The sequence below is a fragment of the Nicotiana tomentosiformis genome, chromosome 1 (assembly GCF_000390325.3).
Source record: "Nicotiana tomentosiformis chromosome 1, ASM39032v3, whole genome shotgun sequence".
NCBI classification, from domain to species: Eukaryota; Viridiplantae; Streptophyta; class Magnoliopsida; order Solanales; family Solanaceae; genus Nicotiana; species Nicotiana tomentosiformis.
The window spans coordinates 157,663,779-157,680,893 of record NC_090812.1 but is presented as its reverse complement, the minus strand read 5'-3'; the positions used below and the strand labels follow the sequence as shown (position 1 = coordinate 157,680,893).

General features: G+C 38.1%; 4 protein-coding genes across 4 annotated transcripts; 2 read left to right on the top strand and 2 right to left on the bottom strand.

The window, feature by feature from the left end:
- The first annotated feature begins 4,171 nt into the window (after window positions 1–4,171).
- LOC138891739 (uncharacterized) lies at window positions 4,172–4,564 on the top strand. Its single transcript, XM_070175492.1, has one exon. It carries the CDS (start codon window positions 4,172–4,174, stop codon window positions 4,562–4,564), a length of 393 nt encoding a protein of 130 aa, XP_070031593.1.
- Window positions 4,565–8,152: 3,588 nt separating this feature from the next.
- Window positions 8,153–9,312, top strand: LOC138891729 (uncharacterized). The gene is made up of 3 exons (XM_070175484.1): window positions 8,153–8,431; window positions 8,545–8,733; window positions 8,872–9,312. Exons 1-3 carry the CDS (start codon window positions 8,153–8,155, stop codon window positions 9,310–9,312), a joined length of 909 nt encoding a protein of 302 aa, XP_070031585.1.
- A 3,644-nt stretch (window positions 9,313–12,956) lies between these two features.
- LOC138891717 (uncharacterized) lies at window positions 12,957–13,454 on the bottom strand. Its single transcript, XM_070175473.1, has one exon. The coding sequence runs from the start codon at window positions 13,452–13,454 to the stop codon at window positions 12,957–12,959; it is 498 nt and encodes a 165-aa protein (XP_070031574.1).
- A 23-nt stretch (window positions 13,455–13,477) lies between these two features.
- On the bottom strand, window positions 13,478–14,290 carry LOC138891710 (uncharacterized). The gene has a single exon (XM_070175464.1). It carries the CDS (start codon window positions 14,288–14,290, stop codon window positions 13,478–13,480), a length of 813 nt encoding a protein of 270 aa, XP_070031565.1.
- Between the last annotated feature and the right edge of the window lie 2,825 nt (window positions 14,291–17,115).

The following is a 17,115-nucleotide window of genomic DNA, read 5'->3' as shown; positions in this document are numbered from 1 at the left end:
ATGCCATAATGGAGCTATGAAAAGTTTTGAAACTGTATTCCGATTCTGGTATCAAAAGGTCAACTCCCCGGTCAAACTTTCAAACTTAAATTCTTGTTTTAGCCATTTTAAGCCTAATTTCACTACGGACTTCCAAATAAAATTTCGATCACGCTCTTAAGTCAAAAATCACCATACAGAGCTATTGGAATCATCAAAATTCTATTCCGGGGTCATTTGCACATAATTCGACATCTGGTCACTATTTGAACTTAAACTTTTAATTTTTTATCAAAATTTCATATCTTGGGCTAGGGACCACGGAATTTGATTTCGGGCATACGTCCAAGTCCCAAATTACGATACGGACATACCAAAACTTTCAAAATACTGATCCGAGTCCGTTTGTTCAAAATATTGACCAAAGTCAATTTAGTTGAGTTTTAAAGCTGTAATTCATATTTTAATCCATTTTTTTTTACATAAACACTTTCCGAAAAAATTTACGGATTGCGCACGCAAGTCGAGAAATGATAAATAGTTCTTTTTGAGGTCTTAAAAATAGAATTAATTATTAAATTTAAAGATGACATTTTGGATCATCACATAGTCAATTTGTGATTTTAGGGATAGAGTTAGGGGTTTGGGACTATACGTTGTTGGGTTGGAATAGGAGAGATGATAAAGATTTGAGAAAGAAAACAGAGATAAAGAAAGAAAAAAAGCAAATACTTACACGCATTTGATGCCCACACTAAATTAAATAATTTCAGAAGAATTATTACCTTTGTCATTTGGCCCAACAACTTAACCAAAAATGATCCAGATTGGAAATCCTTACCCTATTTGGTCCAGATTATACATAACATGAAAAACGTTTTTCAACTTTTAGCCCACATTAATTATTTTAAGGGTTATATTCAGTTTTCACTTTTATTTTCATTTCTTCTCTCTTTTCTTACGTCATCGTTGTCTTTCTTCTTCTCTCTACTTTCTTTCGCCCAAACATACCACAAGAAGTAGAGAGAAATTGAAATTTCTAGAGACAAGGGGGGACCTTTTGCAGATAAGAATCCTCATTTTTCCATGGATTTATTGTTTTATTTTGTTTCTAATCCGTCTCTTCAGACAAAAGGTGGTTGCATTGTAAGAAAATTTAAAAATAGAAGTTCACCATTGAAGACCATTTAAAGCATCACTTTCGAAAATAGATTTTTTTGAGTTTGTTAGTTGTTTGCATTGGGTGTTATTCCGATTGATTAAAAATATCAAAAGGAGTTCAAAATTTAAAATTAAAATGATTTGGAGTAGATTTGAGCAAAATTTGAGTTAACTTTCAGAAATGACGCAAGAAAAAAGACGAAGTCAGTTTTTGTATAATGATGTATAATAGTGTATTATTTTGTGTTTTAGTCACAATTACTAATTCGAAAATTAGATTAAAATCTTGATTATTATTTTAAAAAATTGAATAGTAATTTCGAGAGCCGATTTGGAGTTGGATATTGAATCTTAGTTTATTATTTCTGGGCTATAGCTTTGCAAAGTTAAGTATAAACCATTTAATTGCAATATATGTGTGTGAATTGTATTTATGTTTAATTCTCCCATAATTTAACAGTTAAATTAAAGTGACAATACATATCATTTTCTCATGATTAAATGAAAACATCAAGTGTGGACGGTGGCTTAACAAAGAGGTGGATTAAAATAAAAATTAATAAGAGGCTTTTACATTTTTTTAAATACAATTCATGTACATTAATATTTGAAAAACAAAATTCTAACTTTTTGAAATGTAAAGTTATCAATTAATTTTTTATAACCAGTTTCATCTAATAATCTTTTTTCAACTATCTCAACTTAATTAAAGACTTGTTCATGCAACGAACATTTGCCATATTTTTCGATTTAGTTTTTATTATTTGTCCAAAAAATATCAAGAATTTTACAATACTTTCCCTTAAGTTTTATTTTTTTGAGTTTTGAGTAATATGATTCATCTAGTTAACATATTTATATACTAACATATAACGAAAAAGTGATGTATACCAGCAAAATAATATTTTTTAATAAAGAAAATCAATTAAAAAACAAAATTAAAACAACAAAACTTGAATTTGGAAGTTGAAACTCGTTCATTGGAGGTCAAATACATAGACGACCTCTTAAATTTGTTCGGTTTTTTCATTTGGACATCTTATTTAAACGCTTTACCTATTGAACACTTGAAAGTTAATTAAAAGTATATCAATATAATATAAAGTATGTACTGTTGACATGAAACAGTTTTTAACACAGTTTCCTCAGGCTCCAAAAAGAAAGAGAGCACCATATGCTTCGGAATAAAGGAACTTCACCATATGGCGAGGCCAAATTTTACCAATACACCATGGAAATTATATTTGATGAATTTGTCATCAAACTGATAGGTAAATATATAGTACTAAGTACTTGCTAAATTAATAAAGAATAAATAAGGAACAAACAATTTTTTTAATTACTATATGATGTTTATCTTTAATTTTGTATAAATTTTGTTATATTTCTTCACACGCATTAAAAGAATAACAAAAACAATATGATATATCCATTCTTATATTGAATAATGCATAGCAAAAGCTCTCATAAGTTAGCCTCTTATGGCCTATTAGGCTATTCCCATTATCCCACAGTTGAATGCTTAGCATTTAGGTATTTTAGGCGCCTTGATTTATCCCTATATGGACAAATCTTTATATATAGGTAATGAAGAAATTCGTGCATTATGTAGACATTAAAATTTTATCGGATCAAATCCATATAAAATTTGGGCAAAATCTTAAATTTAAGATACTACAAGTAGAGTCCATCGAGGTTTTCGTGGAGGCTACTCTATCTAAAACCCTAACTTGGAGGCTACTCTATCTAAAACCCTAACTTGGAGGCTATTCTACCTGAAACCCTAGCTTGGAGGGTACTCTACCCAAAATCCTAGCTACACCTATAAAAAGAGACCAAATATTCCATTTGAAAGCATCTCGAAATTCCATAAAAATACATGGAATATTCACAAAGAGATCAAAGACATCAAATATTGTCTTTCTCAAAGTCGCCGAAGTGATCCACGAATGTTATTCCTTTTCATGTACACCCTATGAAAGTTCGCATCACCCTACGTTCGAGGAATACGCTGGTTAAGCCCTCGAATTACGGAGAATGATCTAGAGAGAAGAATCAAGAGAACAAACAAAATTGTACCTGCATCATTTTACCAATAAAATTATGTTTCTTCATATTTATATTGTGGTTGCAATTTATTTTGTATCACAAATAATTTATTGCAAACAAATTCTGGCACGCCCAGTGGGACAATCTCTACCTCTCATCTCAACTTTTCAAATCACCAAAGTTCAAGAACATTGAAATGGCTTCAAAGAAAATTAACTCTATTTCAACTTCCACCAAGGCTGCTAATTCCAGGTTCTATGCTGACGTGGAAAGCATCCTGAATGTTACTTTTGGAAGCTTTGGACCAGTTACGAGGAGAAAACCAAGCTCGTTAGGACAACAAGCACCCCAAGTGTCGTCCGTATCAACCCCTGTTTTCGGATCTTCATCCTCAAAAGGAGAAAGATCTTTCACAAATGCACTTGAAGGAGAAAGCGATGTTGTTGAAAAGATCAAGAAAACTCTTGCTTTGCTTGACCTCTCCGGATCCAAGTACTCTGTTGTGAAGGAAGATGATGATACTTCAAGTGATGGATCCTCCCCACTTACACCACATAGCGTGAGACAATCGAAGATCAATCTTTGTGACAATCCATGCTATTCTCCGTCGTCCATGACAATCATGCCAGCCATGGTGACAAACACTTCATCTGTGGAGGAGCATTTGGCAAACTTGACAGAAGTAATCGACAGCTTGACCAAGTGCATGCAAAATCAAGATGCTAGAATTGACAAGCTAACAGATAGGGTGGGAATCTTGATGGAAGAAGAATCCACCCATGCACTGGAAAACTCCCAGAGGTTTAAGAGATTGATCCTCCCCCACGACAAGTTGCATCCACTAAGAAAATTCCAATCTCTTCGAAAGGGATGATTCCAATTAATCAACTAAAGTAGTTCATTGAAGGGACTATAAAAAAAATATGAAGTCGCCTCTAGGTCCTCCTTTACCTATGCAAAGCCGTACACTTCAAGAATCGATATGTTGAAGATTCTTGCTAGCTATCAACCTCCAGAATTTCAACAGTTTGATGGCAAAGGAAATCCAAAGCAACATGTGGCGCACTTCGTTGAGACATGCAACAATGCTGGGACTTATGGAGATTGCCTCGTCAAGCATTTTCTCCGCTCATTAAAAGGAAATGCTTTTGATTGGTATATGGACCTCGAGGTTGGATCAGTTGATAGTTGGGATCAACTAGAGCAAGAATTCCTCAATAGCTTTTATAGCACGAGCCGTACTGTGAGTATGATAGAACTTACAAATACTCGTCAACGAAAGGGTGAACCAGTTATCGACTTTATCAATCGTTGGAGGAATGCAAGCCTCAACTGCAAAGACAAGCTTAGTGAAGCTTCAAGCATAGAGATGTGAATCCAAGGCATGCATTGGGGATTGCGCTATATCTTGCAAGGTATCAAGCCTAGCACATTTGAAGAACTTGCAACTAGTGCCCATGACATGGAATTGAGCATGGCCTCTGCTGGAAATGAAAGCCTGCCCATCTATGAACCTCGCAAGGGGAACGACAATTAAAAGGTCAGGAAGCGGCGCAAGTTCGTATCCAAGCCTGAAAGCAAGGAAGCTATGAATGTCAACACATCACCTATAAAGTTCACGGCGAAGGTGAGCAAGAAGCAGAGTATGAAATCCATTTCTTTTCAAGATAAGCCAAGTGGAAAGTTGTCTCTAAAAGAAATGCAAGAGAAAGAGTACCCATTTCTTGATTCTGATGTGCCAGCTATTTTTCGAAGAAAACCTCGAGTTAAATCTCATTGAGCTTCCGGAGATGAAGCGACCAAATAAAGATCGGAAAACAAAGGACCCAAATTACTGCAAATACCATCGACTTGTAAGCAACCCTCTAGAGAAGTGCTTTGTCTTCAAGGATAAAGTTATAGACTTGGCTCGCGAAAAGAAGATCGTGCTTGAACATGAGAAAGAAAGCGCAAACCAAGTATCTATCACCTTTGGCTCATTCAGTCCGGATGAATTATGTGGTTTTAAAGAAAGTAAAGATGAAGAATTACTAGAGAACGACAAAGCTGAAATTAACCAACCTGATGATGATGAAGGTTGGATGTTGGTGACTCGTCGTAGACACCACAGAAGGAGCCCACAAAAGGAATCAGTAGAACAACCAACAAGGAAAATGACGGTAAAAAGACCAAGGAGATGGAATCCGGTTAAGTACTTAAAGAAAGCAAAAGTTGAGGTGCACCACTCCCAAAAGCCACGAAATCCAGTGACCTTGGAGGCGTTTTTACCAAGTTGGCTCTGCATGAAGATTTTCCATGGGGGTATCGATGCCTCTTGTTGCCATGCTGACGAAGGGAAAGAAAATAGTGACGACCTACCATTGGCAACATCTTCTGAAAAGCTCATCGATTCCACTCCTCAAGAAATTAATGCTTGTGAGGAAAAAGTCACATTCACAAATGACGATCTGCTGCTATATGACACTCTTCATAACCGCCCATTTTACCCGGTTGGCTATATGCGTGATGAAAGGGTAAATCGAATTTTGGTTGATGGAGGATGCTCAGTGAACATTCCAATTTGCACTATGAAAGAACTTCGTATTCCCATGAATGAACTCTCAGAAAGTCGTGTGATGATCCAAGGATTCAACCAAGGGGGGCAAAGAGCCATAGGCGCGATCAGACTGGAAATCATCATTGAAGATATGCAATCAAGTGCATGGATGCATGTGATCGATGCAAAGACTTCATACAACATGTTGCTTGGAAGGCCTTGGATACATAAGAATAAAGTGGTTCCATCTACCTACCATCAATGTTTAAAATACTACGAAGGTGAAGTCGAGAAGAAAATAATTGCTGATGACGAGCCATTCACCGAGGCTGAGTCACACTTCGCCGATGCAAAGTTCTACTTGAAGAACCACATTGTGAAGGAGCTAAAAGTTGATGATGTCATGAATGGCAAGGATGATGAGTCCATGGCTAAGAGAGCTAAGGTGGTTGCTGACAAAACCAAAGCTGTTGCTGAGAAGGTACACCCTAACCCAAATAAGTCTCATAAAGGGAACATTGTGTCTCACGGCAAGAACGTAACTCCTCCGCTCCAATACGTCCCTAAAAAGAAGAAAGATGAAGGTGAATCATATAATCTCCAAACTAACATGCTAAAGGAGTTAACGCTTCCGGTAAAACGAATTGAGGCACTAAAGTTGTCCTCAAAGCCACTTGCAGGGTTTGTAGCCCAAAATCGTTGGCAGAATGTGGCACTCCCTTCAAAGCGAACAGATGAAGGTTTTGATCCTAATGCTTACATGCTATTTGCAAAAGCTGGATACAATCCCAATGAGCCATCAAAGTTAGGGAAGCTCCCATCAGAAGATGCGACAAGGCAACCACGTGAAGGTTTGGGATACAAGAAACCGTCACCAGTGCGCATCTCCATAAGAAGGGCGAGCAACAATTATATCACTGTAGAAGATGAATCTGCCGCTTCTAATAAGTGTTCTGTCTTTGATCGACTTGGAAAATCAATTGTGAGGGCTTTCGTATTTGAGAGATTGGGTCCATTAAAGAAGGTGAACAAGTTCCAGAGAAATTTTCAAAGCATAAGAACACCCGCTTCGCCCAAAATCCAGAAGATCTCTAAGGATTTCCAAAGTTTGGTTCCTTCTAGAATGAGGCGACACACAAAACTTATGGTTGCATGTAAAGAAGTACTGAAGTAAAGCCATATGTTGTCATCTACACTAAGGATGGTGACGAAGATGAATAAAGTGTGGGTTCTTCGTATCATGTTACTCTACAAGGCGAGAATGGTGTTCCATCTTCAATGGAGGATAATGCAGAATTGGAGGATATTTTCCCATGTTATCACATATCCTTCAACGATGGGGACCCTCAAGAAGATGAAGATGCAAAAGATGCTCCGCCGGAACTTGACGAAGGGGTGAAGGTAACGATTGATGCCTTAAATAAAGTTAACCTTGGCACTGATGAAGAACCAAGACCCACCTACCTAAGTGCTTTACTAGAAGTTGATGAAGAAAACACTTATATTGAGTTACTCAAGGAGTTTAGGGATGTCGTTTCTTGGAGTTATAAAGAAATGCCCGACCCTAAATTAGCAGTCCATCACCTTGCTGTCAAGAATGGCGCTCGTTCTATTAAGCAAGTTCAAAGGCGCTTTAGGCCAAACTTGGTTCCCCTGATTGAAATCGAAGTTAACAAACTCATTGAAGCTAGATTTATTCGGGAAGTTAAATACCCAACGTGGGTTTCAACTATTGTCCCTGTAAGGAAGAAGAATGGCCAAATTCGAGTGTGCGTCGACTTCAGGGATCTCAACAATGTGTGTCCCAAAGATGAATTCCCGCTTCCTATTCCAAAGTTGATGATCGATGCTACTACTAGGTACGAGGCAATGTCATTTATGGACGGTTCATCGGGCTATAACTAAATTCGCTCGGCGCCAAACGATGAAGAGATTACTGCATTCCGTACCCCCAAAGGCATCTATTGCTACAAGGTAATGCCTTTTGGCTTGGAAAACACTGGTGCTACTTACTAAAAGGCTATGCAAAATATTTTTGATGATTTTATCCACAAGAATGTCGAATTCTATGTAAACGACTTGGTGGTAAAATCAAGATAGAAGAGTGACCACTTGAAAGACTTGAGAATGGTGTTTGAGTTGCTCTAGAGGTACCAACTTCGGATGAATCCATTGAAATGTGCCTTTGGATTACTTCTGGAAAGTTCCTTGGTTTCATTATCCGACATAGAGGGATCGAAATTGATCAAGCCAAAGTGGATGCCATTTTGAAAATGCTTGAGCCTCGGGATATTCACGAATTGAAAAATCTGCAAGGAAAATTAGTGTACCATAGGAGATTCATCTCAAACCTAGCTGGGAGGTGCTAACCATTCAGTCGCCTTATGAAGAAAGGTGTCCCTTTCTAATGGGACCAAGCGTGTAGCAATGCCTTTGAGCATTAAAGAATACTTGATGAAGCCTTCAACTTTGGCAGCCCCTATACTTGGAAAGTCGTTGATACTATATATTTCAGCACAAGAAAGGTTTGTTGGAGCGCTGTTGTCCCAAGAAAATAGTGAAGGGAAAGAAAACTCCCTTTACTACTTGAGTAGGATGATGACACCAAATGAGCTAAATTATTTGCCAATTAAAAAGTTATGTTTGGCGCTAGTCTTCTCAATCCAAAAGTTAAAGTACTACTTTCAAGCACATGTCGTTCGTTTGGTTTCTAGAGCAAATCCCTCAAGTTCGTGATATTAAAACCTGTCCTTAGTGATCGACTAGCAAGGTGGTACCTCCAGTTTCAACAATTTGAAATCGTGTACATCCCTAAAAAGGCTATAAAAGGACAAGCGTTAGCGGACTTTTTGGCAGATCACCCTATACTTGATGATTGGGAGCTAACTGACGAACTACCTGATGAGGACGCAATGGTCATTGAAGTTCAGCCTTCATGGAAGATGTACTTTGACGGTGCTGCACATCGCGGAGGAGATGGTGCTGGCGTAGTATTTGTCACTTCCCAAGTAGAAGTCTTGCTCTACTCCTTTACCTTGACACAACTCTGTTCCAACAATGTTGATGAGTATCAAGCATTAATACTTGGGCTTGAAATGGTCGTTGATATGAAGTAATTGCAATTGCAAGTCTTTGGTGACTCCCAGTTAGTGGTCAATCAGCTTTTAGGTAGTTACGAGATCAAGAAGCCTGAACTACGCCCATATCATGATTACGCTAAAACATTAATGGGGTGGGTCGGTGACATGACTATTCTACATGTGCCAAGGAAAGAAAACAAGAAGGCTGATGCTTTAGCTGCCTTAGCTCCATCGTTAACCCTTCTTGATCAAGCGCAAGCTACTGTCTGCCAAAAATGGGTAGTACCGCCGCCAAATGAGGTTGAAGGTGAAGGAAATGAACTCAAGAAACTTGTCGCTATTTTTGAAGCTGGAAAAGAAGAATGGAGACAACCCATTATCGACTACTTAAGCTATGTGATACTTCCGGAAAATCCGAGGAAAATGACTAAAATTCGCCGTCGTGCACCCTGCTTCCTTTACTACAAAGATACTCTATACAAAAGATCATTTGCGGGAGTACTTTAGCGATACTTAGGGGAAGAAGAAGCACTCCAAGCTTTGCAAGAGGCACATTCTGGCGTATGTGGGTCACACCAGTATGGACCAAAGCTCCATTTCTATATAAAAAGGCTGAGATATTATTGGCCAATGATGGTAAAATATTGCTTGGACTATGCTCGAATATGCAACGCTTGCCAATTCCATGCGAATTTTATTCATCAACCTCCTGAAGTATTACACCCGACTGTGGCATCCTGGCCGTTTGACGCTTGGGGATTGGATGTTGTTGGACCACTGTCAAAGTCCTCTAGTGGGCACCTATACATCTTGGATGCAACTGGCTACTTCTCAAAATGGGCTGAAGTTGTAGCTCTTAAGTATGTAAAGAAGGAAAACGTTGTAAGATTTATCCGAGTAAACATAATATATCGCTTTGGCATTCCTTGTTACATAATAACGGATAATGGCAAGCCATTCGACAATAGATTGATGAATAATATTTGTGATCTCTTTCGCTTCAAGCAATATAACTCCTCTATCTACAGTGCTGGCGCCAATGGTCTAGCTGAGGCATTCAACAAGGCTCTATGCAACTTATTAAAAAATGTTGTCTCCAAATTCAAACGAGTTTGGCATGACCGTATGGAAGAAACTATGTGGGCATATAGGACAACTCACTGCACGCCAACACAAGTGACCCCTTATGCACTCGTTTATGGAGTCGAAGTCGTCTTACCAATCGAGCGTCAAATACCTTCATTATGATTAGCTATCCAAGAAGGGATCACTGATGAAGAAAATATTTGACTTCGATTAGCAGAGTTGGAGGCTCTTGATGAGAAGAGGTTGGAAGCTCAATAGAGTCTTGAATGCTATCAAGCTCGATTGTCTCGTACCTTCAATAAAAGAGTTTGCTCAAGATCCTTTCAAGTAGGAGATCAAGTCCTTGTTGTACGAAGACCCATAATTACTTCCCATAAACCTGTAGGGAAGTTCACTTAAAAATGGAATGGGCCATATGTCGTACAAGAAGCTCACTCAAGTGGGGCTTACAAGCTCGTTGATGCAGATGGCATGAGAATCGACCATATCAATGGCAAGTTTTTTTGAATCTTAGTGTTAGCTTTCTTTGATCAATTGTGTAATATTGACAAAGATAAGCCTCCCAATACACACAGGACATTTCTTTGGTATTATACTAGGACTCTTACAAATCCTACTAGAAGTTAAAAGCTATGGAAGATATTACTTGGATAATAGTTTGACCAACTCCAAATGGGTTGGGAAAACTTTCCACCGCCTCTAAAAATCGAATCCCTCCGAGTCCGGCTATTGCATTTATCCCACATATATGAATAAGTCTTTTGATGATCTCTTTCACCATCTATATAAATCGTAGGCTCTTAATTCTTTTAGCATCACTTTTGGCATTTGGAAACCACTTTGAATCTATTTTTGTGGACTCGGAAGCATTAACGCAAAGGTAATTTCTTCTTCTTTTCTTGTGCTTTTCTTCTTTTGTTGTCTTTTTCTTTCTTTCTTTTTTTTGAAGGTCAAGATCTTTAAAAGTTCACAGTGAAGACCTTTAAAATTTGTGGTAGAAACCCATAAAAGTTCGTGTAAAGATCCTTACAAGCTCGTGGTCAAGACCTGTAAAGGTTCACGGTGAAGACCTTTAAAATTTGTGGCGGAAACCAATAAAAGTTCACAATGAAGACATTTAAAATTTGTGGCGAAGACCCATAAAAGTTCGCGATGAAAACCTTTAAAATTTGTGGCGAAGATCCTTTAAAGCTTATGGTCAAGATCTCTAAAAGTCCATAGTGAAGACCTTTAAAAGTTTGCGGTTGAGACCTTTAAAAGTTTGCGATGAAGACCTTTAAAATTTGTGGCGAATACCCATAAAAGTTCGCGATGAAGACCTTTAAATTTTTTGGTGAAGACCCTTAAAAACTCGTGGTCAAGATCTCTAAAAGTCCATAGTGAAGACCTTTAAAAGTTTACGGTTGAGACCTTTAAAAGCACGCGATGAAGACTTTTAAAAATTCATGGTAGAAATTTTTAAAAGTCGGTAGTAGAGACTCTTTAAGGTTCGTCACGAACACCTTCACAAGCACTTTTAAAAGTTCTAAACATACGCCTTTTAAAAGTTCAGAACGAAAACCTTAAAAAATCCGAATGCCATTAAAAGTTCGAGACGAACACCTTTAAAAGTTCGCAACGAAAACTTTTAAAATTTCGAAAGTCTTTAAAAAGTTCTAGACGAACACCTTTAAAAGTTCGCAACGAAAACCTTTAACACTTCAAATGCCTTTAAAAGTTCAAGACGAACAAATTTAAAAGTCCGCAATGAAAAACTTATAAAAAGAGCACCTTTAGAATTGTCCGAGACTACATTTCAAAACCAACTTTATATTGCACCACGTTCGCAATTTCAGATTTGCGCAGTCTCATTAAAATATTCGTATCTTGGTGTAGAAACGTCGAAATTATGAACCGTTTGATTTCATGGAAACTACACTTCAAAATCTAAAACATTTCCAAAATGTGGGATTTAATACTTTAAGTATAGTTTCATATAATATTTTTAAATCAACTTAAAATTCCGACACGATGACGATTTCAAACATTCGTGATTTCACCAAAACTTTTATATCTTGATGTAAGAATGTCAAAATCATGAACCGTTTGATTTAATAAAAACAAGACTTAAAAATCTAAAATATTTCCAAAATTTAGGATTTAATACCTTAAGGATAGTTTCAGATAGTATTTCGAAATCAATATCAGATTTTAATATACCGATAATTCTGAATTAGCGCGACTTCACCAAAACTTTTATGTTTTGGTATGGAAGCCTCGGGATCATAAGACGTTTTCCTTGCTATCAATCAAAATTCAAGAGCTCCATTCTCACAAATATCTTGGGTTCAAGTCTCACTGAATTTGAAACGTTGTGCCCAGGAATCTTTCTTCTTATATTTGTGTTCCCTTTAGGCGCCTCTCTTTTCTTCCCTTTCTTTTTTTTAGGGCAGTGAGCGGATAAGAAGACCAACAAACTTGAAAGTTATGCGAACATGAAGACATAGCGAATCGCCAGAATTCAATGCAAATACTTTGTAGCCTCATAAAAGACTGTCATCATTTCATTGAAAACACCAATTTACCATAGCTGCTTGCCCCCTTTGAATCAAATGGGATCCAAAGTTTAACAGAAGAATGGTATCTCAGCTCGATTTTCAAGTGATGATTGAATGGATTACATTCCATCGTACTTCATTCGAACAATGATTGGGGCACTATGTATGTTTTGAACTCATGCGACTGAACTCAGAATGAAACTCTAAGCTACCTACGTACCTCGATGAAGAGGATCAAGTCATACCGTAGTTCAGAATGGGTGATTTTTTATTTTTATCATTTTATTTTCTTATTTTTTTTATGTCCTAACGTTTGCCTAGACCACGTCTTTTGAGGTTTTCAACCTAACAGACTCTTTTTAAAAAAAATATATCCTAACTTTTTCCTAGGCCGCCTCTTTCGAGGTTTTCAACCTAGTGGACACTTTTATTTTTTTTATTTGGTGGGCCGTACACAGTTTAGACTTATGCGGGACAGGAGTGTAGGAACATGCAGTTTAGGCTCATGCGTCAAGGAGAGTTCGAACTTCAAGGATAGTACTTCTTCAAAAACGTTCCATTGATAGGGCCGATTCTCATGCCATCTGCATCAACCAGCTTGTAAGCCCCACTTGAATAAGCTTCTTGCACGATATATGGCCCACCCCATTTTGAAGTGAACTTCCCTATAGGTTTATGGGAAGTAATAATGGGTCTTTTATTGAAGGCGCGAGACAATCGAGCTTGATAACATTCAAGACTCTGTTGAGCTTCCAACCTTTTCTCATCAAGAGCCTCCAACTCCGCTAATCGAAGTCGAGTATTTTCTTCATCAGTGATCCCTTCTTGAATAGCCAGTCGTAATGAGGGTATTTGATGCTCGAGTGACAAGATGACTTTGTCTCCATAAACGAGTGAATAAGGAGTCGCTTGTGTTGGCATGCGTCGAGTCGTCCTATATGCCCATAGAGCTTCTTCCATACGGTCATGCCAATCTCGTTTGGATTTGGAGACGACTTTCTTTAACAAGTTGCATAGATTAGGCATGGTTAACGATTGATCAGATATGGTTAAAGATCAGGCATGGTTAACGATGAAGCTAGGGCAGCTAAAGCATCAACCTTCTTATTTTCTTTCCTTGGCACATGTTGAATAGTCATATCACCAACCCATCCCATTAATGTTTTAGCATAATCACGATATGGGCGTAGTTCAGGTTTCTTAACCTCGTAACTACCTAAAAGTTGGTTGATCACCAACTGAGAGTCACCAAAGACTTGCAATTGCATCCGCTTCATTTCGACAACCACTTCAAGCCTAAGTATTAGTGCTTGATCCTCAGCAACGTTGTTAGAGCAGAGTTGCGTCAACATAAAAGAGTAGGGCAGAACTTCACCTTGAGAAGTGACAAATACTACAATAGCACCAGCTCCTCCGCGATGTGCAGCACCATCAAAGTACATCTTCCATGGAGGTTGAACTTCAATGACCATTGCGTCCTCGTCAGGTAGTTCATCAGTTAGCTCCCAATCATCAGGTATAGGGTGATCTGCCAAGAAGTCTTCCAATGCTTGTCCTTTTATAGCCTTTTGAGGGATGTACAAAATCTCGAATTGTTGAAATTGGAGGTACCGTCTCACTAGTCGATCACTAAGAATAGGTTTTGACATCACGAACTTGATGGGATTTGCCTTAGAAACAAGATGGATAACATGAGCTTGAAAGTAGTGCTTCAACTTTTGAATTGGGAAGACTAGCGCCAAACACAACTTTTCAATTGGCGAATAATTTAGCTCGTTTGGTGTCATCATACTGCTCAAGTAGTAAAGGGAGTTTTCTTCCCCTTCGCTATTTTCTTGTGCCAATAACGCTCCGACAAACATTTCTTATGCTGAAATGTATAGTATCAATGACTTTCCAAGTATAAGGGCTGCCAAAACTGGAAGCTTCATCAAGTAGGATTTAATGCTCTCAAAGGAATTACTACACGCTTGGTCCCATTTGAAAGGGACACCTTTCTTCATAAGGCGACTGAATAGTTGGCACCTCCCAGCTAGGTTTGAGATGAATATCCTAAGGTATGCTAACTTTCCCTGCAGACTTTTCAATTTGTGAATATCCCGAGGCTCGTGCATTTTCAAGATTGCATCTACTTTGGCATTCGACATTCTTGTGGAGAAGGTGGTCAAAAATATTCTGCATAGCCCTTTGGTAAGTAGCACCAGCATTCTTCAAGCCAAAAGGCATTACCTTGTAGCAATAAATATCCTTTGGGGTGTGGAATGCAGTAAGCTCTTCATCTTTTGGTGCCATAAAAATTTGGTTATAGCCTGATGAACCGTCCATGAAAGACATTACCTCATAACCAGTAGTAGCATCGATCATCAGCTCTGGAATATAGAGAGGGAATTCATCTTTGGGACACGCATTGTTGAGATCCCTGAAGTCAACACATACTCGAATTAGGACATTCTTCTTCCTTACAAGGACAATACTTGAAACCCATGTTGGGTATTTAACTTCCCGAATAAATCCAACTTCAATGAGTTTGTTAACTTCGGTTTCGATCAGGGGAACCAAGTCCGACCTAAAGCACCTTTGAGCCTGCTTAATAGGACAAGCGCCATTCTTGATTGCAAGGTAACGGACTGCTACTTTAGGGTCTAAGCCAGGCATTTCTTTGTAACTCCAAGCAAAGACATCCTAAACTTCATAAATAACTCAATATAAGTGCTTTCTTCATCAACTTCTAGTAAAGCACTTAGGTAGGTGGGTCTTGGTTCTTCATCAATGACAAGGTTAACTTCTTTTAAGGCTTCAATCGTTGCCTTCACCCCTGCTTCAAGTTGTGGCGGAGAATCTTTTGCATCTTCATCTTCTTGAGGGTCCCCATCGTTGAAGGATATGTGATAACATGGTGAAACATCCTCCAATTCTGCATTATCCTCTATTGAAGATGGAACACCATTCTCGCCTTGTACAGTAACATGATTCAAAGAACCCACACTTTCTTCATCTTTGTCACATTCCTTAGTGTAGACGACAATATATGGCTTTACTTTCAGTACTTCTTTACATGAAATCACAAGTTTTGTTTGTCACCTCATTCTAGAAGGAACAAAACTTTGGAAATCCTTAGAGATCTTCTGGATTTTGGGCGAAGCGGGTGTTCTTATGCTTTGAAAATTTCTCTGAAACTTGTTCCCTTCTTTAGCGTACCCAATCTCTTAAAAACGGAAGTCCTCACATTATTTGTTTGCAACGGGAATGCTTGTAGCTTTTAGAGCAATCCGCAGCGTTTGATCCACGAGCTCCTTCTTGCTTCTTATTATAACTTCTGGTCCCTTTTCTGGGTTTTGAAGACCCCTATTTATAATTGTGGGAGGGAAGAGTTATGATAAGAACAAACTATTTCCGACCAATCAAATTGAAGAGCGACAAGACCACATTTGATTGGCCAAAACATGTCACTTGCACATGTGGCGCGATTTTATTGGCCATTTAATATGACTTGGCATACCTTGTCATTTTGACACGTGGCATGATCATGTTGGCTCGTTCGTTTGAATTGGAGTGCCACGTTATTTTACACGTGGCACCAAACTGGGCCTATAGGAAGATGATATCTTGGGCTTAATGAAGTGGGCTCATCACTTTAGCTCAATTAACTGGGCTAGCTCAATGGATTAAGACTTATTTATTTAATCCATATATGTTGGACTTATATAACTAATCCAATTATATTAGCCCAATAAATTTATTTGAACTAATATATCTTGAATTTTAAAATATAGTCCAAATTATTTTATTATATTAGCCCAAATTATTTTCTCGACGCGATGATATGCTTATTGTTGGAAAGAATAAATCCAGAATGACAGTCCTTAAGAAGCAGTTGAGCAAATCCTTTGCGATGAAGGACTTGGGGCCAGCAAAGAAAATCTTGGGCATTCAAATCCACCGACGTAGAGATAGAAAGGAGTTATTTTTTCCCCAAAAGCAATACATTGAGAAGGTACTCAATAGGTTCAATATGACAGATGCAAAAGTGGTTAGTACTCCTCTTGCTAAACACTTCAAATTGAGTATTAGTCAGAGTCCATCTACTGATGAAGAGAAAAAGGAGATGTCTCGTATTCCTTACTCTTCTGCCGTTGGTAACTTGATGTATGCTATGGTTTGCACTAGACCCGATATTGCACATGCCGTTGGTATTGTTAGTAGATTCCTTTCTAATCCTGGAAAAGAACATTGGGCTGTAGTAAAATGGATATTAAGGTATTTAAAAGGTACTGCAGATTTGAAGTTGTGCTTTGGCAATGGCAAGCCTGAACTTGTTTGTTACACAGACTCAGATTTAGGAGGCAATATTGATAATTCAAGATCCACTTTCGGTTATTTGATCACTTTTGCAGGTGGAGCTGTTTCTTGGCAATCTATACTACAAAACTGCATAACTCTATCCACCACATAAGCCGAATATATTGCTGTAATAGAAGGTGCCAAAGAACTATTATGGATGAAGGAGTCCTTATTCGAGGTTGAGAAGATACACACTGATGAAAATCCGAGTCCTATCTGTCTCACCAAGCACTCCACTTTTCATTCTAAGACTAAACATATAAATAGAAAGTATCATTGGATAAGAATGGTCGTGGAAGAAAACTTATTTGAGGTTGAGAAGATACACACTGATGAAAATCCTTCG